We start from the raw sequence: 27,830 nt of genomic DNA, 5'->3' as shown, positions 1-27,830 counted from the left end.
GAGTTCTTCATAGATTTCATTCCAGAATTGTTTAATAGGTCGGCATTCCCACCACATGTGAAACATTGTTCCTATTTCTTTTTTACATCTCCAACAGGTATTCGACTTTAATTTGTAAATTTTTGCTAATTTTACCGGAGTTAAGTACCATTGGTACACCATTTTCATAAAATTTTCTCTTATTGTATAACATGCCGTGAGTTTAATATCATATTTCCATAATTTCTCCCATTGGTCCAGCAAAATTACATGTGCACTCTTGGTGGATTCTCTTGAAAACATAAAACCAAATAAGTAAAGGTAAAGGGACCCCTGACCATTAGGTCCAGTTGTGGCCAACTCTGGGGTTGCGGCGCTCATCTCGCTTTATTGGCTGAGGGAGCCGGCGTACAGCTTCCGGGTCATGTGGCCAGCATGACTAAGCCGCTTCTGGCGAATCAGAGCAGCTCACGGAAACGCCGTTTACCTTCCCACCTATCTACTTGCACTTGACGTGCTTTCGAACTGCTAGGTTGGCAGGAGCAGGAACCGAGCAACAGGAGCTCACCCTGTTGTGGGGATTTGAACCGCCGACCTTCTGATCAGCAAGTCCTAGGCTCTGTGGTTTAACCCACAGCGCCACCCGCGTCCCTTGTGAGAACCAAATAAACATAAGTCTTATAAGTCTCTGAAAGTCTTTGTAGCCTATGCAAGTCTCTGAAAGAAGCAATAGGTCAGATACTTATCCGGTGAAAACAAGCTGTAAAGCTTTGTTTTATGATGTCCAATGCTACCGAAGTGGTCCACAAACAGAGGTAGTGAACAGTGATTCTGGATATACCCACTGTTTCGTGGAATTGGTTTTTCAGCACAGCAGAAGGATACAGAAATGCTGTGTGATGCCAGGTAGAAGGGTGAAAGTTCCCATGATCTCAGTTGGTATCTCAAGGTCTGCTTTCCTTCCCACGCAGGCATGTTGACTCGAGACCACTTTACACAGACTTCCTGAAGAAACTGCCTGGGGTTGTTAGAGGAGACACCTTCAAGCCCACCGTGCTGCCACCTGTACCACCTACTACACCTGGGCCCTGGAAGGTGATAGACAGGTGAGAACCACCTTTGATGCTTCCAGTTCTTCTGCTCTTTCTTCTCGCTCAGCACTTCTCTGTTTTTGCAGCACCTCCATCACTTCGTGGCTTATGAAGGCCCTGTCAGGGTTCGACATCACAAGCTCATTAGCCGAGGGCCCTCCCTTTACTACACTGTAGCTCTGCTGAATACTACAAAACAGATGAAGTAGCCTTGCGGTGCCCCTGATTTTTGAAAACTCCCTCCAGAAAATGCTAATTAAGCTGGGAAAGGATGATCAAATTCATTCCTTTAAAATGAAAAGAGAAAAACCAACCCTTCAGGCCAAGAGAAGAGAGCATTTTTCTTCACTCTGGACAGGAGGGAATTCTCATGCACAGGCCAAAGTTTCTTGGTGGGATAATAATGATAATGATGATGATGATGATGATGATGATAATAATAATAATAATAATAATAATAATAATAATAATAATAATAATAATAATAATTTATTTCTACCCCTCCCATCTGGCTAAGTTTCCCCAGCCACTCTGGGCGGCTCCCAATCGAGTGTTAAAAACAATACAGAATTAAATATTTAAAACTTCCCTAAAGAGGGATGTCTTTTAAAGATAAGATAGCTGCTTATTTCCTTGACATCTGATGGGAGGGCATTCCACAGGGCGGGCACCACTACTGAGAAGGCCCTCTGCCTGGTTCCCTGTAACCTCACTTCTCACAATGAGGGAACTGCCAGAAGGCCTTCGGAGCTGGACCTCAGTGTCCGGGCAGAACGATGAGGGTGGAGACGCTCCTTCAGGTATACTGGACCAAGGCCGTTGAGGGCTTTAAAGGTCAGCACCAACACTTTGAATTGTGCTCAGAAACGTACTGGGAGCCAATGCAGATAAGCTGCACAGGCAAGAAGCAAGTCTTGCGCCATTCTGAAAACCAAGAGATTCATGATGACGTCAGGTGTTTGTGTTCTAGGTCCAACTTTATTGGGACGCAGGAGGTTTTTGATGAGCCCTGTCCCACAAAAATGCATGACGCAATACAGCCCCTAGTTGTTCAGGTGCATCCTTCTTCGTTTTTGCTACAGCAAATGGATAGGGGCTGCCTCCTCAGCAGAGATTGTGGATGACTCTCTGGTGTCATCCATCAGCTCTACTAAAGGCTCACTCCAAAGAGGTAATGGGAGATGTTGGGCAAAGGTCCCCGTTTCCCCTTCTCCAAAGTGGATTGTTGCAAATTCTGTGGCTACAGTCGGGCTGAAACAGGAGCTGGATATAGCCTTAAGGTTGATGCTTCCTGTGTAAGTTATGTACCTTGGTTTTCAAACAGCTTAGTTCTCAAACGTTTTGGCTCCCGAACGATCGAAGCCCGGAAGTGACTGTTCCGGTTTTTGTATGTTCTTTTGGAACACCCGACGGGGTTTCCGCAGCTTCTGATTGGCTGCAGGAACTTCTGGAACGGATTATGTTCAACTTCCAAGGTACGAATGTAGCTGTCATGTTCAGCTCTCTCTCTCTCTCTCTCTCTCTCTCTCTCTCTCTCTCTCTCTCTCTCTCTCTCTCTGCCACAGGAGAAAATTGTACATGGCTGACGTGGAATCGGCAGTGCTTTACACTCTAAGGAGAGAGGCAACACGATACGATTTCCTTGAGAAAGAGCAACTCTCCGCAATGAAGCAGTATGTGGCTGTATTGGTCAAGGTGAGCTCTGATGAATTCTTTTCCTGCCTCTCCTCCCCCTTCCTCATGAATCTTAGCTTCTGCATATATACAGACTTGCTCCCTGTTATCTCGGTAGTGACTTTGTTTTTAAATGATATGTGAGAGCTACTAATCTTGTTCTGGGTTTCTTTCATTCTTAAAAGTCACATGTCAAATGTCCTCTTTTCTCATAAGACAAAAACAACAACTTCTCAGTTATTATTATTTTGTAAAGTCTTTCTGAGGGGGCTGTGGCCTTTGACCTGCGAGTTTGCATAATATGTTGGTGGCGGTTGAACCTACAGAGGGGAAGCGAGGGAGAGGGGCGACAAAGGTCTTAAGCCAGATTAGGTGAGTCTTACCAATCAAGTCTGTGGTTGAGGGAAATCAGAGTCAGGGGATGCAGTGGCGTAGCGTGGGGGGTGCAGGGGGGGCCGGCCGCACCGGGCGCAACATCTGGGGGTTAGGGGGCGCAAATCCACGGGTTAGGGGGCGCAAATCCACGGGCTAGGGGGCGCAAATCACTTGCCTTGCCCCGGGTGCTGACAACCCACGCTACGCCACTGATGGGATGTGTTGAAAACAAAACCACAACAGAAAAAGGAAAGTGGGGGTAAGATGAAGCGATTTCCTCATGCCTCTGAGAATTTGTAAGGAATATTTTGAGGGTGGGATTAAGGCAAGGGAAATTCCTTGCCTGTCCACAGAACTGCTTGCTATACAATATTTTTACAGCTATAACATCTTCAGATTTAGGGTTGGCAAACTTCTAGCACGTTACAGCACAGCAGGGGGAGCAACATATAGCTGTGAGTTCTTTAACCCGTCCCCTTTCCTGAAACTCCGCCTTCAGGAGGCCTGAACTGGGAACAGGATGCACTGCAACATTTTGATGCAGATCCCATTTCTTTGTAGTCATGATTGTTCCATCTCCGTGGTTCCAAACATGGAGAGAATCGTATCAGCTTTGTTTTATAGCACAGAATCTGGAGTTTTGAAAACTTTAGCTCCATTCCTTTTTAAAAAGAAAAAGGCTTCTAGACCTTGTATTCCATGGGTTTCAACATTTAGAGAGTAGAGTTTCTGCTATACGTTTTCTTCCCTGGCCTTCAGTCTTGTCACGTTACCCAAACTTCTCTACAGTCTCTCAGTTACCCTCTTTGCCACCGAAGCCTCTTCCATTGAGATTATCACACAGGGGGTTGCTCTGGTTGTGACAGGAGTGTCGTAATAACAAAGCCACAGAAGAGTTAACGTGGCTTCTGAAAGGCACTTTTTGGTTTTGTTTCTTTTGCTGCAATAAATCTTTTAAACCTTGGTATCGAAAGGCCATAAAGTGCAAGAGGGTACAGTCTGTGACATTTATTTTCAAAGCTCTTAAGTTATAGCTCAGATACATATCGTTTCTGTTTGACCTTTGCATATGAATGTTGCAGACTGCATGTTCTTTTGCTCTGAGTGCGTTCTTGAGTTTGTCTCTCTCTCTTTGTGCCTGTGTTATATGAGTATTTTGACATTCTAGCCAGAGCCGGCCCACCAATGAGGCAGGGTGAAGCACCTGCCTCAGGCGGCAGAAGCACAAAGTCAAATCATTTATTGATTGATTTAAATAAGGCAATAATAATCTTAAGACTTGAGACAGAGAATCTACCTGCAGAGGGGGATAAGGGGTCCAAACACCACAGGGGAGATAGTGGGAAAAAATGAGTTAAAGCCACACCTTTCGCAATGTTTGCGTCCCTGTTTTTTGCCAACCCGAAATGTGATCTCATTCTCTCCTTCCCTCCGGAAGGGAAGGGAAATATCTTCTATCAGATATTTCTGGGATATTGCAGTGGTCTCCGTCTCTGCAATTTGGTGGCAATACATTGCCTGTGTCTGAAGTTGTGAGGTTTCAAAGCTGAAACCATAAATCAAGCGAGGCCAAATAGTACACCGCATGCCTCTTTTCTGGTTACGAAGCAAAATGGGGAGAGGAGGGGAATTGCTGGCAAGGCTTTGGCTGGCTGGAGCCTTGTCCCAGAAGTTAAATGCCTGTCGCCAGCCTAAGTAGTCTCTTACAGAAACTCTGGCGTACATGTTGAGAGAAGGAAGGATGCTGCCAAGGGAATGAAGATGGGAAAGGATGGGGCTGGGATGCCTTAAGGTGGTGTTGGGAGGAAAAATAGGTGCAGAAAAAGAATTTACATCCATCAAGTTATCTGTGTGTCTGTTCTTCCCCCGTGCACACCGTCGCTACAAATGACTGCCGTTCTCTCTAACCCAAATAAAAGCAGGAATGGAAACAAAGGGCCTCTGTAGTGCCCTGAGCAACAGTGTGTCCCTCTCCTCCCACCACCTGCAGAGTAAGGGGACAGAGGCTGAAAGATGGAAGGGAGGGCATGGAAGCAAAGTTGCAGGTGTTCGCAATATGTGAGGCCGCAGCACAGTTTGCTGCTTATTTACTGAAGTTCTCACCCTGGGCCAGCAGGGGGATACTGTAGATAGTTTTCACTCAGGTCCACATATGCAAATAAGGGATTGAAAGTGACGTTCAGTGATTGGATAGTTACAGAAAGTTGTTACTGTTGCTTTGTAGTTGAGCTCTATATAAGCAGGCTGGCTGAACCCTTCAGTTCAGTTCTGTTCTGGCCTGTGAATAAACAAGAGCTCTTTGAAGAATCGTTGTGTCGTCTGATATGTTCACCCACAACTTAACACTTATGTTGTGTGGAAGGTGCAAGCAGGTGCCTTAGTGTATGACTTCGGCACTTTTTAGTGGATGGGGGAAGTTGTAAGACTGTTAAGTCTTACCTTAAGCAAGGGATGGCGAATCTGTGGCCCCCTCTCGAGCTCTCCGCATATTGCTAGACTTCCTTCCCCATCACTCCCAACCATTGACTGTTCTGGCTGGTGTCTGAAATCCATCGACAATTGGAAGGTAACAGATTCTGCATCCCCTGTCTTAAATTAAGGGGTTTTTTGGCCCTAGAACGAAAATTCGCCTGTGCACCTGCCAGCTGTGGATTTATATCAACTTTGCTCTTCTGACAAGGAAAGCTGGAGTCCACCAAAGTTTATGCAGCAAACAGATCTTGTAGACAGTAAAGTGCTACAAGATTATTGCATGGATTTACACACACACATGAACGCACACTACCTATAAAAGATCACGTACAGATTGTTACCATAAAAACATTATGGCACCAGCCCTTTCCTTAAAAGTAAGTGGTCCTAACAGAGAAGAAGCAAGTCCCAAAGGGCTGATTGCAGCCACATGCCAATTCTGTAGATTCCCCCTCTCCATACTTGAAAACAGCCATAAATATAGGACGAATAAAATTGCGAGAGAATAAAATAGCAACTGTAATAATCTTAGGAAGCTTTAAAAAAAAAAGAATGGCGTAAAATAAATTCCATTGTGGAATACAAGGTTCATACCAAATAGTCACGCATGCCGCCAAGTAAACTCATATTTAGTGGGGACGTGCCAACCATGAAATTGTTGGGTCATATAAATCGCAAAATAAATAAATATTTATTTATGTAGTAACAGGCTCTTTAGCTACCCTTCCGGAAAAGCGCAACGGGGATAAAAGCAACAGTTTTGTGCCCGATGCAAGATCTGGCCACAAGATGGAGCAGTCTTACTAGGATCCAGCTATTAAACTAATTATTGCTCTTGGATTTTCTCTCATCCAATAGTCGTGTTTCTCTCTTTTTATATATAAAATATTTATTAAATTTTTTTTGAAATATAACAGTAAAAATGAAAAAGAAAAAAGAAAAATACAAAATAAAAACAGTTAAAACCATACATTTTTTCTTTTACTTATTTTATTTTAGCTTATTTCCCGAACCTCCTCATACCTCCCTTTTTTGTATTCCACTTCAATTTATTGGTTCAGCAAATCCTTACCATTAGATTTTAACCCATTTATAACCCTTTTTTCATATTCTCTTAAATCATTACAGGTGGAAACCCCTTAGTTGCTATCCAACATCATTCTATCATTCATTAATTTTACAATATTTCTGTAGATAGTCTTTAAATTTCTTCCAGTTTTCTTCCACCGACTCTTCTCCCTGGTCTCGGACAAGAGTCGTGTTTCTCTCTCCCACCCGCCCCATGCACCCAGCCACTGTACACGCTTGAAAAACCTAAAGCTCCGGAGGACCCATAGCTTTGCATCTATAAGATCCTAGTTTCAGGCCCCAACATCACTGCTTCAAAAGACATTTGGGTAGCAGGGTGGGGGAGAGCTGAGCCTGAGACCCTAAGATAGCTGCTGCCCACATCTGGCCCCACTTCAGTCTGATTCTGCATGGGGCAACTTTGCATAAATGGAGGCAGCGCTATAGCCCCACAGCAAGTGCTTGATCCTCCTATTCTTCCTGCAGACTACTTAGGAAAGGTAGAAATCAAGGGAAAAGGAGTATTTCCCTAGGTTGGTTGGTTGGTTTAAACCCACTGTAAAGGTAAAGGGACCCCTGATCATTAGGTCCAGTCGCGGACGACTCTGGGGTTACGGCGCTCATCTTGCTTTATTGGCCGAGGGAGCCGGCATACAGCTTCCGGGTCATGTGGCCAGCATGACTAAGCTGCTTCTGGCGAACCAGAGCAGAGCATGGAAACGCTGTTTACCTTCCCGCCGGAGCGGTACCTACTTATCTACTTGCACTTTGACATGCTTTTGAACTGCTAGGTGGGCAGGAGCAGGGACCGAGCAACGGGAGCTCACCCCGTCACGGGGATTCGAACTGCCGACCTTCTGATCGGCAAGTCCTAGGCTCTGTAGTTTAAACCACAGCACCACCCGTGTCCCTAAACCTACTGTATTGGAAGTTAATGGCTGCTCTCCCGTTTAGAGCAAGTTGCACCCCATGACTGGGTAGCAGAGCAGGTATATCTGCAGAGCTTTCAGAGGGTTCTTAATATCCTTTTATTCATCCTCCCAATCAATTTTCCTGGTTCCTTCCCTCCCCCCCCTCTCCTCCCCTGTTCAACCTGTCAATTTCCCACTTGTCTGTCTGCCTTCCTGTGACGTGCCCCCCCAATCTCTCTCTCTCCCCCCTCCATCGCCTCTTTGAACGTATGTAACTCTTTGGCTCCCTCTCCCTGGAGTGCTTGTGGTTTTAAAGTGCTGATGCTAATCGGATTTGAGTTGACTTATTGTCAAAGTAGCTTTGCGTGTTCCTTGGAGACTATTTTGGAGTTACGACCAAGATTTGGATCTTGGCCGTTGGCCCGCAGGGGCCGGCTTGTTTGCTTATTGCAGCATCTAAGGATACAGAATGAACAAAAGGATCTCCCGGTATTAGCAGTGGCGAAGATGAATTCGGACAGGGAATTCCCACATCGCCCACAGGAAAGCAGAGGGGGAGCTGGATGCAAACAGAGAGCAGCTCCATGCTGTCTGCCGCACCATGTTTGAGGAATTCCAGCTCCCAACAGTTGGACAGGGAGGAAGGACTTGGAGCAGAGCGATCAGCAGGCAGGCAGAAGGGAAAACCCAAGGATAGGTTTGTAGCTTCCATTGGTAATAGGTAAAGGTAAAGGGACCCCTGACCATTAGGTTCAGTCGTGACGGACTCTGGGGTTGCGGCACTCATCTCGCTTTATTGGCCGTACAGCTTCCAGGTCATGTGGCCAGCATGACTAAGACGCTTCTGGCGAGCCAGAGCAGCGCACGGAAACGCCATTTACCTTCCCGCCAGAGCGGTACCTATTTATCTACTTGCACTTGATGTGCTTTTGAACTGCTAGGTGGGCAGGAGCTGGGACCGAACAACGGGAGCTCACCCCGTTGTGAGGATTCGAACTGCCAACCTTCGGATCGGCATAATCAACTCCTGCCTGGAAACCTATGTCCCCACTGTGGAAGGACGTGTGGATCCAGAATTGGCCTCCATAGTCCTAGTAATCCCGGAAGGAAGAAATGCGAAAGCAAGCAGTATTGTTAAAATTGTCTTTATGTGTGGTTTCAATATGTAAAGTTAAAGGGACCCCTGACCATTAGGTCCATTCGTGACCAACTCTGGGGTTGTGGCGCTCATCTCGCTTTATTTGGCCGAGGAAGCCGGCATTTGTCCACAGACAGCTTCCGGGTCATGTGGCCAGCATGACTTCGCCGCTTCTGGCGAACCAGAGCAGTACACAGAAATGCCGTTTACATTCCCGCCAGAGCGGTACCTATTTATCTACTTGCACTTCGACGTGCTTTCGAACTGCTAGGTGGGCAGGAGCAGGGACCAAGCAACGGGAGCTCACCCCGTCACGGGGATTCGAACCGCCAACCTTCTAATCGGCAAGTCCTAGGCTCAGTGGTTTAACGCACAGCACCACCTGCGTCCTTGCCACTGGTAAAAAGTTGCAGCAGATATTGGGACTATTCTCATTGGAAGGGTCTCCCCTTGAGACAGAGGCATAGGAAGGTCAGGTATTACCCGATGCGGGACATTTTTTGTCATGCCCCCTCACAAACATGGATTATTATTTTTTGCCTGCAAAAATGGTTTTACGTTATTTCCTATTTTCTTACAAAGGAATCTGGATTCTGAGCCTCTGATAACAAGTAGGCGACTATGGGCAGATATTTAAATCTACAGGATGGATTGTGTTTTGGCTTGTGTTATTTTATTTATATTTATTGTTTATTTATTTAATAAAATTTATTTTAAAAAACCTGCAAAGTGGTTTACCAAAACAAAACAAAAAAACAAAACAAAACACCACAGCAGTAAAATCAAGAAAAATTAACAACCCTGCTTTAAAACATACAAAAGCTAAAATGTTAAGATTAAAATTACTTCAACTTCCTAAGCATCTAGGTATGCTTGCCTAAAGAAGGGTGCTTTTAGCAGGTGCCCAAAAAGAGTCTAGCAAAGGCACGTGCTTTGTTGAAATTTCAGCCTTCACGACGTAGGAAAACGGCCAAGTAAACAGCTGTTTTCGTGGAGGAAGGTCAAGATATTAACTGATATGCATGAAATTTCATATGTAGCGCTATAATCTCTAGTGTAGTAAGATAGGACCTTTGGAACAGGCATTTAAAAAAAATAAATAAATTATGAACCGCCCTAGTAGGGCAGTAATTGTTCCTTGATAATTTGTCACCCCCTTCCATGATGGTACCTGCCCCATCCCCCCTTTCCTGCACCCCTGCCTGGAGAGATGGTGGACTCTCCTTCCTTGGAGACTTTTAAGCAGAGGTGGGATGGCTGTCCATCATGGATGCTTTAGTTGAGATTCCTGCATCGCAGGGGGTTAGACTAGATGACCCTTGGGGTCCTCCCAACACTACCATTCTAGGATTCTAGGATTCCATGGGCTGTGGTGCAGGATGAGCTCTCTGGGGTCCCCAGATCCTCAAGACTGGAAGGATCTTGACTTGTGGAGTCAAATTGTCTATCACCTCTGCTGTGACCGGCAGGGCTCAGTAGCTGGACCTCTGCAATATCTGACACTGGGAGTCAGTGGCGTAGCGTGGGTTGTCAGCACCCGGGGCAAGGCAAGTATTTTGCGCCCCCTAACCCGTGGATTTGCGCCCCCTAACCCTAACCCCCAGATGTTGCGCTTGGTGCGGCCGGCCCCCCCTGCACCCCCCACGCTACGCCGCTGCTGGGAGTAAATAGCAGCTGCAAACCGCCTGGGGCTCCTTCACCATGAAGATGGACCTCGCAAGTGGTGCCTCGCAAGACGAAATGAATTCGTTCCGCAAGTTTTTTTTTCTTGCAAGTTTTTCGTCTTGCGAAGCACGGTTTCCCATAGGAATGCATTGAAAATCAATCAATGCGTTCCTATGGAGACCGTCCGGGGAGAGAGGCGAAGCGCCGCGGGCCTTCCCCTCTGTCCCCGGACCTGTTTTAAAGCAAGGGAAGGGGCGGAGGGGAGAATCGCTTCTCCCCGTTGCCGCCCCTTGGTTCAAAAGGGGTCCGGGGACAGAGGGGAAGGTGCCCCTCTGTCCCCGGAGATTGCGGGGCTGGCAACGGGGAGAAGCAATCTTCTCCCCGCCGCCCCTTGCTTCAAAAGAGGTCCGGGGTGCGGGGGCAAGCTTCGTTTTGCGAAGCAAGCCCATAGGGAAATTCGTCTTGCGAAGTTTCGTCTTGCGAGTTTTTCGTCTCGCGAGGCGTTCGTCTTGCGGGGCACCACTGTACAGAAGTATTGATAGCAGCAGCAGTGAGTGAGTGAGGGGTTGGAGTACCAGTGGAGCACCACAGCAAGGTCAAGGGAGCTCTGGGCTGGCAGAAACTGCAGGCGCAGATGCCGCCAACCCAGTGCTCTTCCGACTTCTGTATCTTCTTCCTTCCTCCCCCCGCTGAAAACAGCACCCCCACTTTTGGGAGGATGTCACAACAACTCTATTTTCCACCTCCCAACGCACCGCTGCTGTTTGGTCTGCATTTAATAATAATAATAATAATAATAATAATAATAATAATAATAATAATAATAATTTCAAAATTTATATCCTGCCCGTTCCCCAGCCACTCTGGGCGGCTTACAGCATGTATAAAAGCACAACAAAGCATCAAACAGTAAAAAACAAAATATCCTCTGCGAGCAACAAACAAACCAATTCAAACCATTAACAACAACAACAACAACAGGTTGATTTGGTGTTTTTTATTTTTTCCTTTGGGTATGTATATGAAACTTAATAAAAAGAAATAAAAAACAACAACAACAGTAATAACAGAATAGTGGTACCTCGGGTTAAGAACTTAATTCATTCTGGAGGTCCATTCTTAACCTGAAACTGTTCTTAACCTGAGGTACCACTTTAGCTAATGGGGCCTCCCGCTGCCGCCGCACCGCCGGAGCACGATTTCTGTTCTCATCCTGAAGCAAAGTTCTTAACCCGAGGTACTATTTCTGGGTATAGGAGTCTGTAACCTGAAGCGTCTGTAACCCGAGGTACCACTGTAATAAACAGTTTACAGTTACAGTGATACCTCAGGTTACATACGCTTCAGGTTACAGACTGCACTAACTCAGAAATAGTGCTTCAGGTTAAGAACTTTGCTTCAGGATGAGAACAGAAATCGCAATTCGGCGGCAGGAGGCCCCATTAGCTAAAGTGGTACCTCAGGTTAAGAACAGTTTCAGGTTAAGAACGGACCTCCGGAACGAATTAAGTACTTAACCCGAGGTACCACTGTATACCCAAATTAAAATAACCATCAGGAATCAAAATTAGAACCGCTTAAAATATTTTAAAACATTTTAGCCAGTTGCCCCAACCCAAGAGTGCGTCCCTGAGAAAATAACGTGGAGGCGGATGGAGCCTGAGGACTCCTGACAACTGTTGGGGAGATTCCTTTTTAACACCTGGCAAAGCTCTGGTCAATTCCTGAATTACCGTATTTTTCGCCCTATAGGACGCACTTTTCCCCCTCCAAAAATGAAGGGGAAATGTGTGTGCGTCCTATGGGGCGAATGCAGACTTTCACTGAAGCCTGGAGAGCGAGAGGGGTCGGTGCGCACCGACCCCTCTCGCTCTCCAGGCTTCAGGAAGCTCTGCGCAACCCTCGGGAGACCGGCTCCGAGGGTTGCGCAGAGCTGCCTGCAGTCCTGGGATCAGCGCAGCTCTGCGTGGCCACCGGGAGCAGGGCGCGAAGTCCCGCCCCCCTCCCGATGGCCGCGCAGAGCTGTCTGCAGTCCCGGGATCAGCGCAGCTCTGCGCGGCCACCGGGAGCGGGGCGCGAAGTCCCGCCCCGTTCCGGATGGCCGCGCAGAGCTGCCTGCAGTCCCAGGATCAGCACACTTCTCCCCATAGCCAGCCCCACAAGCTCGGGGGACAGCGGGGAGGCAGAGCGTGCCTTGCCGCTGTTCCCCGACCTGGTTCTTCCAGCCCCGCACCTGGGGGGGGGAAATAAATTTTTTTTCTTTATTTCCCCCCCCCCCAAAAAAAAACTAGGTGCATCCTATGGGCCGGAGCGTCCTATGGGGCGCAAAATACGGTAGGCATGACCACACCTCCCATTGATCCAAACTAGATTTGCTCTCTGGAGCGTAGGCTTTTGAAAGAACAGTCAATGTCCATCCTAACGAACTTAGAAACCTCCTTCAGGTGCTTCCCCCCCCCACACACCCCAAATGAACACAGGAGGGTGCGAAGTGAAGTCAGTGCAGGAGGGATGTTGGGGGAATGACAACAGGAAAAGCAAAGGACCGCAAAGGATCTTCATTTCAGTCACCTTGTGCATTGACCTGACTCTCCGTGCAAAGCTATAGAGACGCAGGGGAGCTGTGGTCTAAACCACTGAGCCTCTTGGGCTGGCTGATCAGAAGGTCAGCAGTTTAAATCCGCCAGTCTAGCAGTTCAAAAGCATGCCAGCGCAAGTATATAAGTAGGTATCGCTGCAGTGGGAAGGTAAACAGCGTTTCCGTGCCCTCTGGCTTCCCTCACAGTGTCCTGTTCTGCCAGAAGCAATTTAAGTCATGCTGACCACATGACCCAGAAAGCTGTCTGTGGACAAACGCCGGCTCCCTCGGCCTGAAAGCAGGATAAGTGCCGCAACCCCACAGTCGCACATCCAGGGGTCTTTTACCTTTTGCCTTATAGAGACTTCCTCTGAGAGGAATTGCCATCTTGAAGCAAACTACAGTCATACCTCAGGTTGAAATTGCTTCAGGTTGAACGCTTTTGGGTTGCGCTCCGTGGCGACCCAGAAGTAATGGAACCCGTTACTTCCAGGTTTTGCCACTCGCGCATGTACAGACGGTCAAAATGATGTCACACGCATGCGCGGAAGCGGCGAATCACGACCCGCACACGCACAGACGTGCAGACGCGGGTTGCGTTCGCTTCAGGATGCGAACAGGGCTCCGGAACGGATCCCGTTTGTATCCAGAGGTACCACTGTACATGAACAATCCACTCCTCCTCTGTACCTGTGCATATAATTCTGTACCTGAGGATAGAGGAAGTTTGATCCAATTTTTTTGTCCATGAAAAAGAAGGCATCACAAGAATTGAATTCTCTCCCCCATACTATTTATTCTGCACTACCACATGACTGGTATTATACACTTTTCGCCCCTGTGGCCACCCCTTTCGTTTTCACCTGCCACAAGTAGACATTAGTTGGCTTCTGTTACTTATCCTTCCTGTTTCCTGTCTGCATTTTTCTTCTTCTTTACACCAGTACTTTCCTGGACGCCTGCCGATCATGAACTACCTTCGCAACCTGGACTTTTGGCTGAGGCCAAAGACAAACGTTTCCAAGAGCGAGTGGGAGGAAGCGCTGAGGAATAAAAAGGAGGTATATTTCACTGGCCTTGCTTCTGCCTCAAAAGCATGGGTGGTCTCTTCCGTTTTCTGCTGAGGTGGTTTTGAAATGTTCTGTCTTCTCGGAACTTTGTCCACACAAACCCCGGGTCTGCCATGGAATACCCCGGGGGCAGGCTCTGAGGTACCTTTGGTTCATGCTGGGGGTTAGGTGGGGGGTTGGAGCTCAAATCCATTGGGCTTGAGTGGCTTGAATGTGCATCTAGAATAGCCCCAACCCCTCTGGACCTGTGGGCACCACCACAAAATGGCTCAATTGTTTTTTAAAATAATAGTATTTTATTATTTATACCCTGCCCATCTGGCTCGGTTTCTCCAGCCACTCTGGGCGGCTTCCAACAAAGATTAAAAATACATTAAAACGTCACACATTAAAAATTCCCTGAACAGGGCTGCCTTCAGATGTCTTCTAAATGTCAGGTAGTTGTTTATTTCCTTGACATCTGATGGGAGGGCATTCCACAGAGTGGGTGCCACTACCGAGAAGGCCCTCTGCCTGGTTCCCTGTAACCTCACTTCTCGCAATGAAGAAGAAGAAGAAGAGTTTGGATTTGATATCCCGCCTTTCACTCCCTTTAAGGAGTCTCAAAGCGGTTCACAATCTCCTTTCCCTTCCTCCCCCACAACAAACACTCTGTGAGGTGAGTGGGGCTGAGAGACTTCAGAGAAGTGTGACTGGCCCAAGGTCACCCAGCAGCTACATGTGGAGGAGCGGAGACGCGAACCCGGTTCCCCAGATTACGAGACTACCGCTCTTAGCCACTACACCACACTGGCTCCTCGGTGCTGGACCTCAGTGTCCGGGATGAACGATGGGGGTGGAGACGCTCCTTCAGGTATACTGGGCCGAGGCTGTTTAGGGCTTTAAAGGTCAGCACCAACACTTTGAATTGTGCTCTGAAATGTACCGGGAGCCAATATAGGTCTTTCAGGACTGGTGTTATGTGGTCTTGGCAGCCACTCCCAGTCACCAGTCTAGCTGCCGCATTCTGGATTTAAGTCAACCTCTTTTTCTTATTATTTCTGGTTACAATCAAGGAGATTTAAATGTTTGGTTTTTTTAATATCACTTTGATTTAAACCTAGCTGCTGCCAAAGGTAAAAGAGAGAGGGAAATGTTATAGACAAATTGGGTGGGCATCAAGAGAGGTGCATTGGTGCCCATAGGCATGACTTTGGGGAACTCATATCTAGAAGTTTCCCAGAGATTTGGCTTTTTTTAAAAAAAAAAAAATGACCTAGTGGTTCAGCAGTAAAACTGCTGACACATTTGCAAAGCTAAGCAGGGTCCAATATGGTTTCTAATTGGATGGGAGACCACAGGTTGAGATTCCTGCATTGTAGGGGTTTGGACCAGATAACCCTCGGGGTCCCTTCTAACTACAATTCCGTGAGCACTAAGTGGTATCTCTTTGCCTCATAGATTAGGCATAGGCAAACTCGGCCCTCCAGATGTTTTGGGACTACAACTCCCATGATCCCTAGGACTAACAGGACCAGTGGTCAGGGATGATGGGAATTGTAGTCCCAAAACATTGGAGGGCTGAGTTTGCCTATGCCTGTCATAGATTAAAGTATACATACACTGTCAATGTAATTCATGTTTCACTTTTTGGGGCAGCAGGTCTTATGATTAAAATTCATTGGGCAACTTTTTTAAATCTCAATGAATGTATGGCTAGCTTAGATATTCTCTGTGGATGTTAAATTAAGTTTGTTAGCCTCAAAATTAAACATAGCCTCCATTTGGATTCTGTGGGGTGGGCAAAGTTGGCTTCATTATTTTTGAAAAGTGTAGAAACTATGGAATATATCATTTATGGTGAAGATAAACATTAGTTTGTTTCCAGTTGTGTCCGTCTGCTAGTGGGGGGCTTTTTGATCCAGCAGAGGCGCCTGTGAGAGGGGAGAGATGGTTTGTGCCACTGCTGCTACCCCTCATTTGGGGTAGAGTAGAGGGAAGGGAGAATCTGCAGAAATTGTGCTTCTCCCAAAGCCTGTGGTGGATCAAGGAGCCCTTCCATCAGAGGAGGGACAAAATTGGACGCATTATGTAAAACAGTCTCTAAATCCTGCATAGGAGATTAAACAGCTAATATTTCTTTTCCAGGAGCTAGCCAGTGGTCAATAATGGGTTAGAATTAGAAGACAGGGATTGCCTTGTTCTGTGTTAGTTTTGCATAATCTTAGTATGGGATTTCTTTTTAATGTGTGTGTGTGTGTGTGTGTGTGTGTGTGTGTGTGTGTGTGTGTATGTACATATGCGTTCTCTCTCTCTCTCTCTCTTTCTTCTTCTTCTTCTTCTTCTTCTTCTTCTTCTTCTTCTTCTTCTTCATATGATACCCATCTGGGCGGCGTCTAGCAAACAAAACACATTAAGCACAGCAGAACAACATTAAAAACTTTCCTATACATATTCACACACACATACAGGTGTCTAATATTCACCTTGTTTTTGCATTCTCCCTTTCAGCTTCCAAATGCCTGGCTGCCGGAGAATCCAACCTGGGTAGGGTGTCAAGGGAGCAAGAGAGGTTTCCCATGTGGCCTCTGGACTCTCTTCCATCTCCTGACGGTGCAGGAAGCTCTGCTTAGCCCTCAACCTCACAGTGAGTAATGCGGCCCCTGCTCAGTGGTCTGTAGTAAACCCACAGCCCAAGTCGTGTCCAGGTGAATTCAGGCACCGTTTTCTTCCCCCAAAGAACACACAACATGGCAGCTTATCATCTGTATTGCCCTCTAATCCCCAGCCAATGTGTAGGAGTGTATTAGGCTAATGGACTTGGCAGTGGAAGGCCTGGATTCACACCCCGGCTTGGCTATCTTTGGTTTCTCTTGGGCACAGTGGCGTAGCGTGGGGGGTGCAGGGGGGGCCGGCCGCACCGGGCGCAACATCTGGGGATTAGGGTTAGGGGGCGCAAATCCACGGGTTAGGGGGCGCAAATTACTTGCCTTGCCCCGGGTGCTGACAACCCACGCTATGCCACTGCTTGGGCAGACCATAGAATCATAGAAATCACAGAGTTGGAAGGGACTCAAGAATCATCTAGTCCAACTCGCTGAACTGCAGGGGTCTCAGCATCCATGACAAATGGCCATCCAACCTCTGCTTAAAAACCTCCAAGGAAGGAGAGTCTATCACCTCTTGTGGGAATCTGTCCATCCGCCTCATTGTTGGTTGGCTGGTCTTTTGCCAAAAATTACAGCAATGAAATGAGTATTTAGAATTGAGTGTCGTTGCCCATATTCAGTTATACAGTCATACCTTGGAAGCCAAACGGAATCCGTTCGACTTCCAAATCACGGCTTCTGATTGGCTGCAGGAAGCTCCTGCAGCCAATCAGAAGCTGTGGAAGCCCTGTCGGATGTTCAGGTTCCAAAAGAACATTCACAAACCGGAAGACTCGCTTCTGGGTTTTGATGGATCAGGAGCCAAAACGTCTGAGTTCCTGGCCATTCGACAACCAAGATACGGCTGTACAGTCATACCTCGGGTTACAGACACTTCAGGTTGTGCGTTTTCGGGTTGCGCATTGCGCCATACCCGGAAGTACCAGAAAAGGTTACTAAATCGTGCTTTGCACATGCGCAGAAGGGCTGAATTGCAACCTGCGCATGCGCCGATACGGTGCTGCGGGTTGCGAACGCTGCAGGTTGTGAACGTGCCTCCCGAACGGATCACGTTCGCAACCCGAGCGTCCACTGTATATATTTTAAGAACTTCAGAGAAAGAAATATGTACACATATGGGAAGCATTCAGAGAGGTCACACCAAAGTGAAAATAAATGTGACTAGGCATGCTGGTGCAGAACTATATTTTTGTTACATCTGCGAATTTTAATTTTAAAAAACCACAGGAATTTTGCATTTACGCTCTGAAACCATGACAGTTGACTGAGTAAAGTGCTTCACTCCTGTGCTATCTACGCTGCCAAATTTCTTTGCTCCCTACTTAATGCCAAACATGTGCAGAGTAGAAGGGAAAGACATTGATTTAAGAATGTAAAAGGCTGGATGGATCAGAACCCGAGCAGAGTCACTTTTTCCCAACAACTAATATTCAGAGGTAGACTGCCCCAGACTCTGGAGGCAAAACATAGGCATCATTACTAGGAGCCATTTTTAGCCTTATCCTCCATTATTTTGTCTAAACTGCAATACCTCAAGGTATCAAGAGGTTCAGAGGGCGGCAACACAAGAAAGTGCCTTTTCCGCAGTGGCTCCCTGTTTGTGGAATGCTCTCCCCAGGAAAGCTCGCCTGGTGCCATCATTATATATCTTGCAAACACCAGGCAAAAACATTCCTCTCCTCCCAGGCCTCTTGCTGGTTAAACAATGTATGGCCTTTTAAATTTTGTGGAGGGCATTGTTTTTGTTTGATACTGTACTGTACTGTAATGTATTTTTGTGTTTTTATATTGTAAACTGCCCTGTGGTCCTTGGATGAAGGGAAAGTTAATAATAATAATTGTCAGGGAACTGCCATCAGCTCAGAGGCAAGAGATGGAAGGGCAGTTGTGTTATAGGGAGCCTGTGAAAATCTTGCAAAGCAGTTCCTCTTCCGGGGAGGAGGAAAGCCCCACCTCCAGTGGAGAGGAGGTGGTGGGACCAGAGGGTGCTAGGGAGAGCCTCAACACCGAGCCTGTACTGGTCCCGGGGGGGGGGGGGGTTACCGTGCAGCATGGTCCGTGTCCGGTCCAAGGCTGAAGCGGGGTCCAAGGCAGGGAGTCAGGCGTGGTCAGGAACTCTGGAAGAGCAGGACAGGGTGCTGGCAGGAACAGGTTACCAACGATGTTGCTCCCGCAACCTGGGACTGGGGCTGACTGGCCTTTATCTCCTCTGAGGCATAGGGCAGCCCCGGTCCACAGGTGACTCGCCTCCCCTGGCCTGGAGGCGAGCTCTCCTCCTGCGGGAACTTAGTTCCCTCCGCCTCTCTGCCCTGAGCCTCTGCAGCTCAGGAGAGGCTGGAGGGTTACTGGACCCAGAGGCAACCTCACCTTCCCCTGACAGGGCTGGGAGAGGAGCACCTGCAGGCAATGGCTCCTCAATCACCTCCGGAGCCAGAGCGGATCCAGCTGGTGTCTGCTCCTGAGGATCCGGCACAGGTGAGGGCCCTTCAGGTTCAAGCCCCTGCCCCGGCTCAGCCGGCCCTGGAGGCAGGGACTCCTGTGCAGGCTGGGGTTCCTCTGGTTCGGCCTCTGAATCAGATTCCCAGGCCATCACAGAGTAGGCTTCGGCGCAGGGAGGGGCAGAAAAGGCTGGGGGTGACACGACTTTTATGCTGGGGGAGGTACAAAGACCGACCACTCCCGGATTCTGCTAGTGACTGAGCCAGACATGAACTTACAACGCTCTTCACTGTAAATAGTTTGCACCAAGAATAAAGCCTGGAAAAGACAGGTCGGAGTCTTGCCTGTTTACTCTTGAGCAACCACACCACCACCTGAAAATAACAACAACAACACTCTCATATAAGAACATAATATTTGCAGTAGAGAAGAACCAGGAGAGAAAGCTGTGCCAAATCCTTACCCACACATTCTGCTTTTCTCCTATAGCACTCACCGCAAAAAGCCACTTTCCTTCTGGCAAAAGTTTGCCTAGAACCCCAGCGGCCGGGGGGAGAAGTGGTACACAAGTGAAGTATTAAGCATCTCCCTATTTCGCCTTGAAAAAAATGGCCTTTCCTCCCAACACTTTGCAATTGGGCAACAGAGGTTTGCTTGCAAACATTTAGGTTTGACTTGAGTTTACAGCGTGGACAGTATGGAAGAGAAGTACTTTACTCCACACAGTAATAATTTTAGCAAACAGCACCTGAATTCATCTCGAGAGGGCTCAGGGTGCATGCGGTTGGTCTGGGTGTTTTGCCCACTCGCATTTTAACGGGTCTGCCCCTCCCCTCCCTCCTCTCCCCCCAGCACCACCGGAAGTCCTCCCTACAATGAGAGGGTACATCCACTACTTCTTTGGCTGCCGGCAGTGCGCAGACCACTTCGAGGCCATGGCAGCAGAGTCCATGAACAAAGTGAGGAACAAAGATGGCAGCGTTCTCTGGCTTTGGTCAAGGCACAACAGAGTCAATGCTCGCTTGGCAGGTAAGGGCACTTCTGCTGGCTGGCTGCATGTAGATTGCTGTCTGTCTGTCTCAGGGCAACATGGAAGACTAACAGAAACCTGCTATTTCATTATTATTATTATTATTATTATTATTATTATTATTATTATTATTATTATTTCTTCTTTGGCGATCCCTCGTAGCTGAATAAAATTGTCTTCCATGAACACGGTCTTAACAGTGGGGACATAGGTTTCCGGGCGGAAGTTGATCATGATGAGGGTTTGCCAAGTGTGCCTTCCTCTTAGCACATTTCTCCCTTGCGTCCTGCGTTCAAGTGTCTTCAAAGCCCATGACACCTTTGGTAAAGGCTGTTCTCCAATTGGAGCACTTGCAGGCCAGTGTTTCCCAATTGTCGGTGTTTATACTACATTTTTTAAATTTGCCTTGAGAGAGTCTTTAAACCTCTTTTGTTGACCACCAGTATTTTGCTTTCCATTTTTAAGTACGGAATAGAGTAGTTGCTTTGGAAGACGATAACCAGGCATCCAAACAACATAACCAGTCAACCAGAAGTTGATGTTGACGAACCATTGCTTCGACACTGGTGATCTTTGCTTCTTCCAGTACACTGGCGTTAGTTTGCCTGTCTTCCCAAGTGATGTGTAACATTTTTCAGAGACACCGTTGATGGAATCTTTTGAGGAGTTGGAGATGGCGTTTATAAGTGGGCCATGTTTCACAAGCATAGAAACCTGAAAATGAAATAGAAACCTGCTATTTCATTAAGTCACTCCTGAGTGGGCACTGAGAAACAGGAATAAGTGGCTGTCTGAAAATGCTCAGCCTACGAATGTTCAGAATCTCGGTATTCTGGTTGAATTCCATCTTCCACAGCTTATCTCAGAGTAAATGAACTAGTCAACAGTTTGCAGGTTTCCTGCGTTACAGAAAAGCTGCTCTGTCTCCACATTGGATGAGTACCGTATTTTTCGCTCTATAGGACGCACCGGACGACAAGACGCACCTAGTTTTTAGAGGGGGAAATCAAGGGGGGGATTATTCCAGCCCCAGCCCCAAAGAGCAGTGGACAGCTGCATGCAGCCTGTCCCCTTCTCCCAGAGCTTCTTGGGGCTGCGGGTGGAGTCCGGGTTCCGCCCCCCCAGCCCCAAAGAGCAAAGAGCGCAGCCTCTCCCGGCTGGAGAGGCTGCACAAGGCTAAAGAGGAAGCCAAGGCAGCGAGCGGGATGGATCGCGCTCGCTGCCTTGGCTTCTTTAGCCTTGTGCAGCCTCTCCCAGCTGGAGAGGCTGCACGCGGCTAAGGCAATTCCCCCACCTCCCACAAAAGCCCACAGGAGCCGCGCACCCTTTAAGGAGCGTGCGGCTCCTGTGGGCTTTTCTACGAGGAGGGAGAAGAGACTGACGGGCCGCATCCTTAAAGGGTGTGCGACTCCTGTGGGCTTTTCCTGCCTGCCTCCCCCCTGCATTCACTCCATAGGACGCACAGACTTTCGCCCTTAGTTTCTAAGAGGGGAAAAGTGCGTCCTATGGAGCGAAAAATACGGTAGCTTTCCTTTACTGCAATACTTCAAGGACTGCCTCTCTCTATATGAACCTACCGGAAACCTTTTTTGTGTGCCTTCTCCATGAAAGGTCCAGAGGGTGGCAACATGAGGATGGGCCTTTTCTGTGGTGGCTCCCGACTTGTGGAATGCTCTCCTCAGAGAAGTTCGGCTGGTGCCTTCATCACACACCTTTAGGCACCAGTCGAAAACATTCCCTTTTAACTAGGTCTTTGGTTGATTAACATCTAACACTTCTAAATAAGTTGGGGGGCGTTTATTGGCTTGTTTTGTTCTTATTTTTATTATTTACCCTGTGTTTTTTATATTGTATTTTTATGTCATGAACTGCCCTGAGACCCATGGATAAAGGGTGGAATGCAAATATAATAAATAAAGTAAATAAAAATAATATACTTGGGAACCCTGAATGCAGCTGACAGGTTCAGAACTGTTGAAGGTGGAAACTTTCCATAAACAGATAGTGTATTAAGTAGTTTCTTTTTCGGAAAGAACATTTATGTTCAAAACTTGCTGATAAATTTGGATTGTATCTTAGGTTTATAAACCTACCTTGCACCCACAGATTTGGTCGTTAAAGCCACTGGCCTTTTCTGGCCAGATTCTTTGCTGCAATTACTGGACCACGATTCAGAGAGTGGGGAGTGGGCAGCTGGAGAAAGTAAAAAGAAGGAGCAATTTTTTTGATACAAGATACAGTGGTGCCCCGCAAGACGAAATTAATTCGTTCCGCAATTTTTGCCGTCTAGCGAATTTTCCGTCTTGCGAAGCACAGTTTAAACGGCTTAACAAAGTCGCAAGACGTTTTCGTCTTGCGAAGCAAGCCCATAGGGAAATTCGTCTTGCAAGGCAAATCGCGGACGAAAAAACCTTTCGTCTAGCGAGTTTTTTGTCTTGCGAGGCATTCGTCTTGCGAGGTACCACTGTACCCTCATCTTCTCTGTTGTGTTGCAGTCAGTGACTGATTGAGGGAGAAAGTGTTCCTGAATTAAGATAAATCGCCCCTCATTGATGAAAGCAAATTAGCCTTTCTTTCTCTCAGTAGTTGGCTCTGTACCCTATCGTGCTTTGGAGGAAAAGACACCCAGCAACGTGCCATATTTCTGGTTCTGGTGTCCCTATAACTCCCTGTCTGTTAACCAGCCTGGAGGCCCTTGCAGTTTAGAGAAGACAGCCTTACCACCCACCATTCTGGAGAGAGCTGCCTTCCTGCCTCCTGGAAAAGGAGGGATTGAAGCAATGTAATGCAGCCAAATGCATCACTAATACGGTAGTTAACCCCCTGCCGTACGCACAAGTTCAGTTGTGAGGCAGAAATGCGGGCCAACTGCAATCCTTGAACAAGCAGCTGGTTGCGATGTACCTACTAAATCTTCTCTGCCTTTCCTGCTGCGGGGGGCTTCTAAAGGCCGACACGTGCCCTGGGAGGACCCTCCTCCTGAGACGGCTGCCCACATGTTCAGTTTTTTGCAGACAGATGCAATCCCTTGTTCCCCAGGCCTGTTTCCTTTGACATGGGGAGGAGGGGGTGATTCCTCTTGACAGATGATTGTGGCAGAGAGGAGGGGCACATTGGCCCAGCCGAGGAATCAAAGGAATTATTCCTTCTTTGTCCCTCTTGGGCTTTTATGCCTTCTCTTCCCTCCCCCTGGGACATAATCTCCCTTTTTCTAAAGCATGTACTCCAGCTTCACAATGCCTCTGAGGTTTGTTTATCCGATATGGTTCTCTCCTACCCACCTCCCAAACCTATTTATTTCTTCAAGCCCGCCGTAGGTAACAGCCACGTGAAACATGCTAAATCCTCTTCGGAATTTCGCCACGGCATTCGGTGGCTGCGTGTTTTGGTTTATCTTCTAAATGCTGGGACTGTCAACAAGTGCAAGGGCGCATCTGTCTGAAAAGATAAAGACAACGCAGCGAACACGGGCAAATCGCCATTGTCAACATTCACTACTGCGGTAACACCGTAGTCTCAGAGGTTCCCTTTAGACTGCTGGCGTTCCTTTGTAGTTGTCAACGGATTCCACATTTAGGATACGATTTGTAACACAGCCATGCAATGCATGTAAAACATACCAGCCTCCACACTTTCGCGGTAACCTTCCACTTGGTTCAGAAAATTGGGCGCACCTAGAAGGCAGATTCCCTGCCTCTCCTAGCGTAGTCTTGGCAGTATTTCTGCTAAGGATTTAAATGCTGACTTGGTATACCTGGATGCACAGTCTGCTTATGAATATCTTTTTTAAAAAAATAAAATATTTATTAAATTTTTTTGAAATATAACAGAAAAAATGAAAAAGAAAAAAGAAAAATACAAAATAAAAACAGTTAAAACCATACATTATTTCTTTTACTTATTTTCTTTTAACTTATTTCCCAGACCTCCTCATACCTCCCTTTTTTGTATTCCACTTCAGTTTATTGGTTCAGCAAATCCTTACCATTAGATTTTAACCCATTTATAACCCTTTTTTCATATTCTCTTAAATCATTACAGCTGGAAACCCCTTAGTTGCTATCCAACATCATTCTATCATTCATTAATTTTACAATATTTCTGTAGATAGTCTTTAAATTTCTTCTAGTCTTCTTCCACCGACTCTTCTCCCTGGTCTCGGATTCTGCCAGTCATTTCTGCCAATTCCATATAGTCCATCACCTTCATCTGCCATTCTTCCAGAGTGGGTAGCTCTTGTTTCTTCCAATACTTTGCAATAAGTATTCTTGCTGCTGTTGTGGCGTACATAAAGAGAGTTCTGTCCTTCTTTGGCACCAATTGGCCGACAATGCCCAGAAGAAAGGCCTCTGGTTTCTTCAAGAAGGTATATTTAAATACCTTTTTCAATTCATTATATATCATTTCCCAGAAAGCCTTAATCCTTGGGCACGTCCACCAAAGTTGAATGCTTATGAATATCAGCTGTGTGGGGACCAATGACAAGGGCTGGCCATCTCTTGCATGCCCTCTGCTTGTGAGTTTTCAGAGGCATTTGACTGACTGGAAACAAAACACTGGACTGAGTGGTCCTTGGTGATCAAGCAAAGACGAGGTGCGTCATTCATAACTAAAACTGCAATCCAGCGCATAATTCCCTGGGAGTAAGACCTGATGAACTGAATAGTACCTAATTTTGAGTAGACATGGCTAGGATTGCACTATAGGGTGCTGCTCACATGCACATATAGAATTGTGGTCATTGTACTATGATTTGCTGAATAATTTCTGGCATTGTTTCCTATGAACTAAACCTAAACTAAATCGCTAAACCTATTTTTTCCCTCTTCTGCAGAGCCTAGACAACTAATGATTTGATTTTTAAAAATTGCTGCCCTCCTTTTGTCCTAAGAGCAAAATTGCTTATAGATACTGTTAGTTTCCAATATAGTTTACTGGTAATATGCACAGATGGTCATATCTAAGACTTCACTTGTTGTCTTCCTTGTTTAGGCACTGCAAGTGAGGACCCCAAATTCCCCAAGATCCAGTGGCCTCCCAAAGATTTGTGTTGGTCATGCCAGATCACCATCAACGGAAGGCTGATGTGGGACGAGAGAGCAATCCTGAGATTCTTCAAGAGCCATTTCTCGCGGGGCAACATTTACCTGGATTTCCTAAAAGTTGAGAAAGGGCTTCGGGTCAGACAGGGCCGAGATGTTGAGGAGAGAGACTACGAAGCTGACAGGAAGCTGGAAGGAGGAGGAGGAGGACAAGAGACTGGCAGAGGAGATGAAGAGGCCTTGGAGGAAGAGAAGAAGAGGACAGAAAGGAAGAAATCTGGTTTCGAACGCTCAGGCTCCCTAGAGGCACACAAACCCTCTATCGTCAAGATGAACACCAAGACCAAAGAGCTGGAGGAAAACATTGTCGATCTGGATACCTTCAGCGAGCAGCACTTCAGGAGCAAGGCGCTGAAGATGGCAGGCCAGGCCGGCTTCAGGCACAGCCGCAGTAAGAGGGACGTTGGGCTGGTGCGGATGGAGGACCGGGGCCACCAGTCTCTTGATTATGATGCCGCCTGGCGGCTTCTGCAGCAGAAGGGCTTGGGAGCCCAGCAGATCGTGGGCATCATGGAGGAGTCTGAGAAGGAGGGCGGGGTCATCCAGAGGAGGAGCCAGTGGTTCCACATCCTGGGGGCGGGCTTCTCCAGGTTGGACGTCAGCTTGTGCATAGTCTTGTACTTCCTCTCCTCCATGTGCCTGTTGGGCATGTACACTTTCTTCCGCATGCGCATGAGGTACCGCAAGGGCCGCCCAGGCTTCCTCCAAGCCTGAGAGAGACAAGCAGAGCGTCAGCAGATAGCGGGTTGGAGAAGGGGTGTGAGTGTGTGTGTTTGTGCGCATGCCCACGATGCTTGTTCCTCAGCAACAATTCCTACTCTGGTTTATGGATGCACAAATGCAAAAAACATGCAGGTATCTCAGTTGTAAAAGCACATACATGTGGTGTAGTGCTTGACCCGACTGAGTGTGCAACAGTGGCAACCGGCAGGTAAGGAATCGGCAAGCCTGTGTGTGGAGGGAAGTAGGGGGTGGTATTCAATTGAAGTTTTTCTCAGACTAAACCTGTTAAAATTAATGGGCTTGACTTAGATCTGTTCATTAATTTAGATGGGTCTGTTCTGAGTAAAATTTAGTAGAACGCCACCCACGGCAAGTGCTCATTATGCCACCATTTCCGCAGTGTGTATGTGTGTGGGTGTTTCATTTCTGTATCTATAATGGAGTACGAATTGTTGAGCAACATGTTGACTTTGTTGTTGAAAGGGGTGTTGGTTTCCATTTTCAGACCACGTATGGATAGTGTGATTGTCAGGGGAGTGAATGGGCTTAAAAAAATAAAAACGTCCTCGCCTTGTGGGATCTTTAGCTGAACACATTCTGACCCAACCATGGAAATGTAGCATATTCCTTCTTCAGAATATCAGAGTGTGTAACAAGGTTCTTGCAGAGCTTTTAATGTGGATGGTTTGGGAGCAGCGGCAAAATGACAATTTTCAAATATGAATCAGAGACCTGTATAATTTGTAAAAGCTGGTTTGTTCCAGGTTAAAGTGACATGATGGACTTTGCGGATACGAAGCTGAACTTTTTGTGCCTGGTGTCTTGAGGTATATCTGAGCCCTTCCCTACCTGGAAGAAAACTCAGTCCTGATTTCTTGAATTTAGGCGTAGAAACGCAGTTCCACGATAGCCCACCGGAGATACTTTGATTTATTTTTACTAAACTGGATTCCAAAGCTTCTGAGCCATTGTGAAACTACCTTCAATAAAGCCAATGTTTGCATCTGTTAAAAAAAAGGGAGAGTTAGAACTCTTATCTCCACCAACAACCTCACCTGTACTTTTGGGTGTCCATCAATATGCAGATGATACCCAGCTCTACCTCTCTTTCAAATCAGAACCAGTGAAGGCCGTGAAGGTTCTGTGTGAGTGCCTGGAGGCGGTTGGAGGATGGATGGCGGCTAATGGATTGAAGTTGAATCCTGACAAGACAGAAGTACTGTTTTGGGGGGACAGGAGACGGGCTGGTGTGGAGGACTCCCTGGTCCTGAATGGGGTAACTGTGCCCCTGAAGGACCAGGTGCGCAGCCTGGGAGTCATTTTGGACTCACAGCTGTCCTTGGAGGCGCAGGTCAATTCTGTATCCAGGGCAGCTTTCTACCAGCTCCACCTGGTACGCAGGCTGAGACCCTACCTGCCCGTGGACTGTCTTGCCAGAGTGGTGCATTCTCTGGTTATCTCCCGCTTGGACTACTGCAATGCGCTCTACGTGGGGCTACCTTTGAAGGTGACTCAGAAACTACAACTAATCCAGAATGCGGCAGCTAGACTGGTGACTGGGGGCGGCCGCCGAGACCACATAACACCGGTCTTGAAAGACCTACATTGGCTCCCAGTACGTTTCCGAGCACAATTCAAAGTGCTGGTGTTGACCTTTAAAGCCCTAAACGGCCTCGGCCCAGTATACCTGAAGGAGCGTCTCCACCCCCATCATTCTGCCCGGACGCTGAGGTCCAGCGCTGAGGGCCTTCTGGTGGTTCCCTCATTGCGAGAAGCAAAGCTACAGGGAACCAGGCAGAGGGCCTTCTCAGTAGTGGCGCCCGCCCTGTGGAACGCCCTCCCATCAGATGTCAAAGCGATAAATAAC

At 47.3% G+C, this 27,830-nt stretch overlaps 1 protein-coding gene and 1 long non-coding RNA gene across 2 annotated transcripts in view; one reads left to right on the top strand and one right to left on the bottom strand.

Annotated features, from left to right (window-relative positions):
• LOC308587194 overlaps positions 1-14,746 on the bottom strand; it is a 196,957-nt gene extending 182,211 nt beyond the window's left edge. The window contains exon 1 of the long non-coding RNA XR_014008285.1: positions 14,609-14,746. This is a non-coding gene — a long non-coding RNA (uncharacterized lncRNA). The remainder of the gene's footprint in view (positions 1-14,608) is intronic.
• QSOX1 (quiescin sulfhydryl oxidase 1) overlaps positions 1-26,980 on the top strand; it is a 92,641-nt gene extending 65,661 nt beyond the window's left edge. Inside the window, exons 7-12 of the mRNA XM_081194378.1 lie at positions 951-1,085; positions 2,636-2,765; positions 13,896-14,012; positions 16,512-16,647; positions 19,961-20,137; positions 25,131-26,980. Coding sequence (XP_081050504.1) covers positions 951-1,085; positions 2,636-2,765; positions 13,896-14,012; positions 16,512-16,647; positions 19,961-20,137; positions 25,131-25,954 — 1,519 coding nt within the window. The 3' untranslated portion in view covers positions 25,955-26,980. The remainder of the gene's footprint in view (positions 1-950; positions 1,086-2,635; positions 2,766-13,895; positions 14,013-16,511; positions 16,648-19,960; positions 20,138-25,130) is intronic.
• The last annotated feature ends 850 nt before the right edge of the window (positions 26,981-27,830 follow it).

Source organism: Podarcis bocagei, assembly GCF_964188305.1.
Source record: "Podarcis bocagei genome assembly, chromosome: 5".
Classification (NCBI taxonomy): domain Eukaryota; kingdom Metazoa; phylum Chordata; class Lepidosauria; order Squamata; family Lacertidae; genus Podarcis; species Podarcis bocagei.
This window is presented reverse-complemented; position numbering and strand designations above follow the sequence as displayed.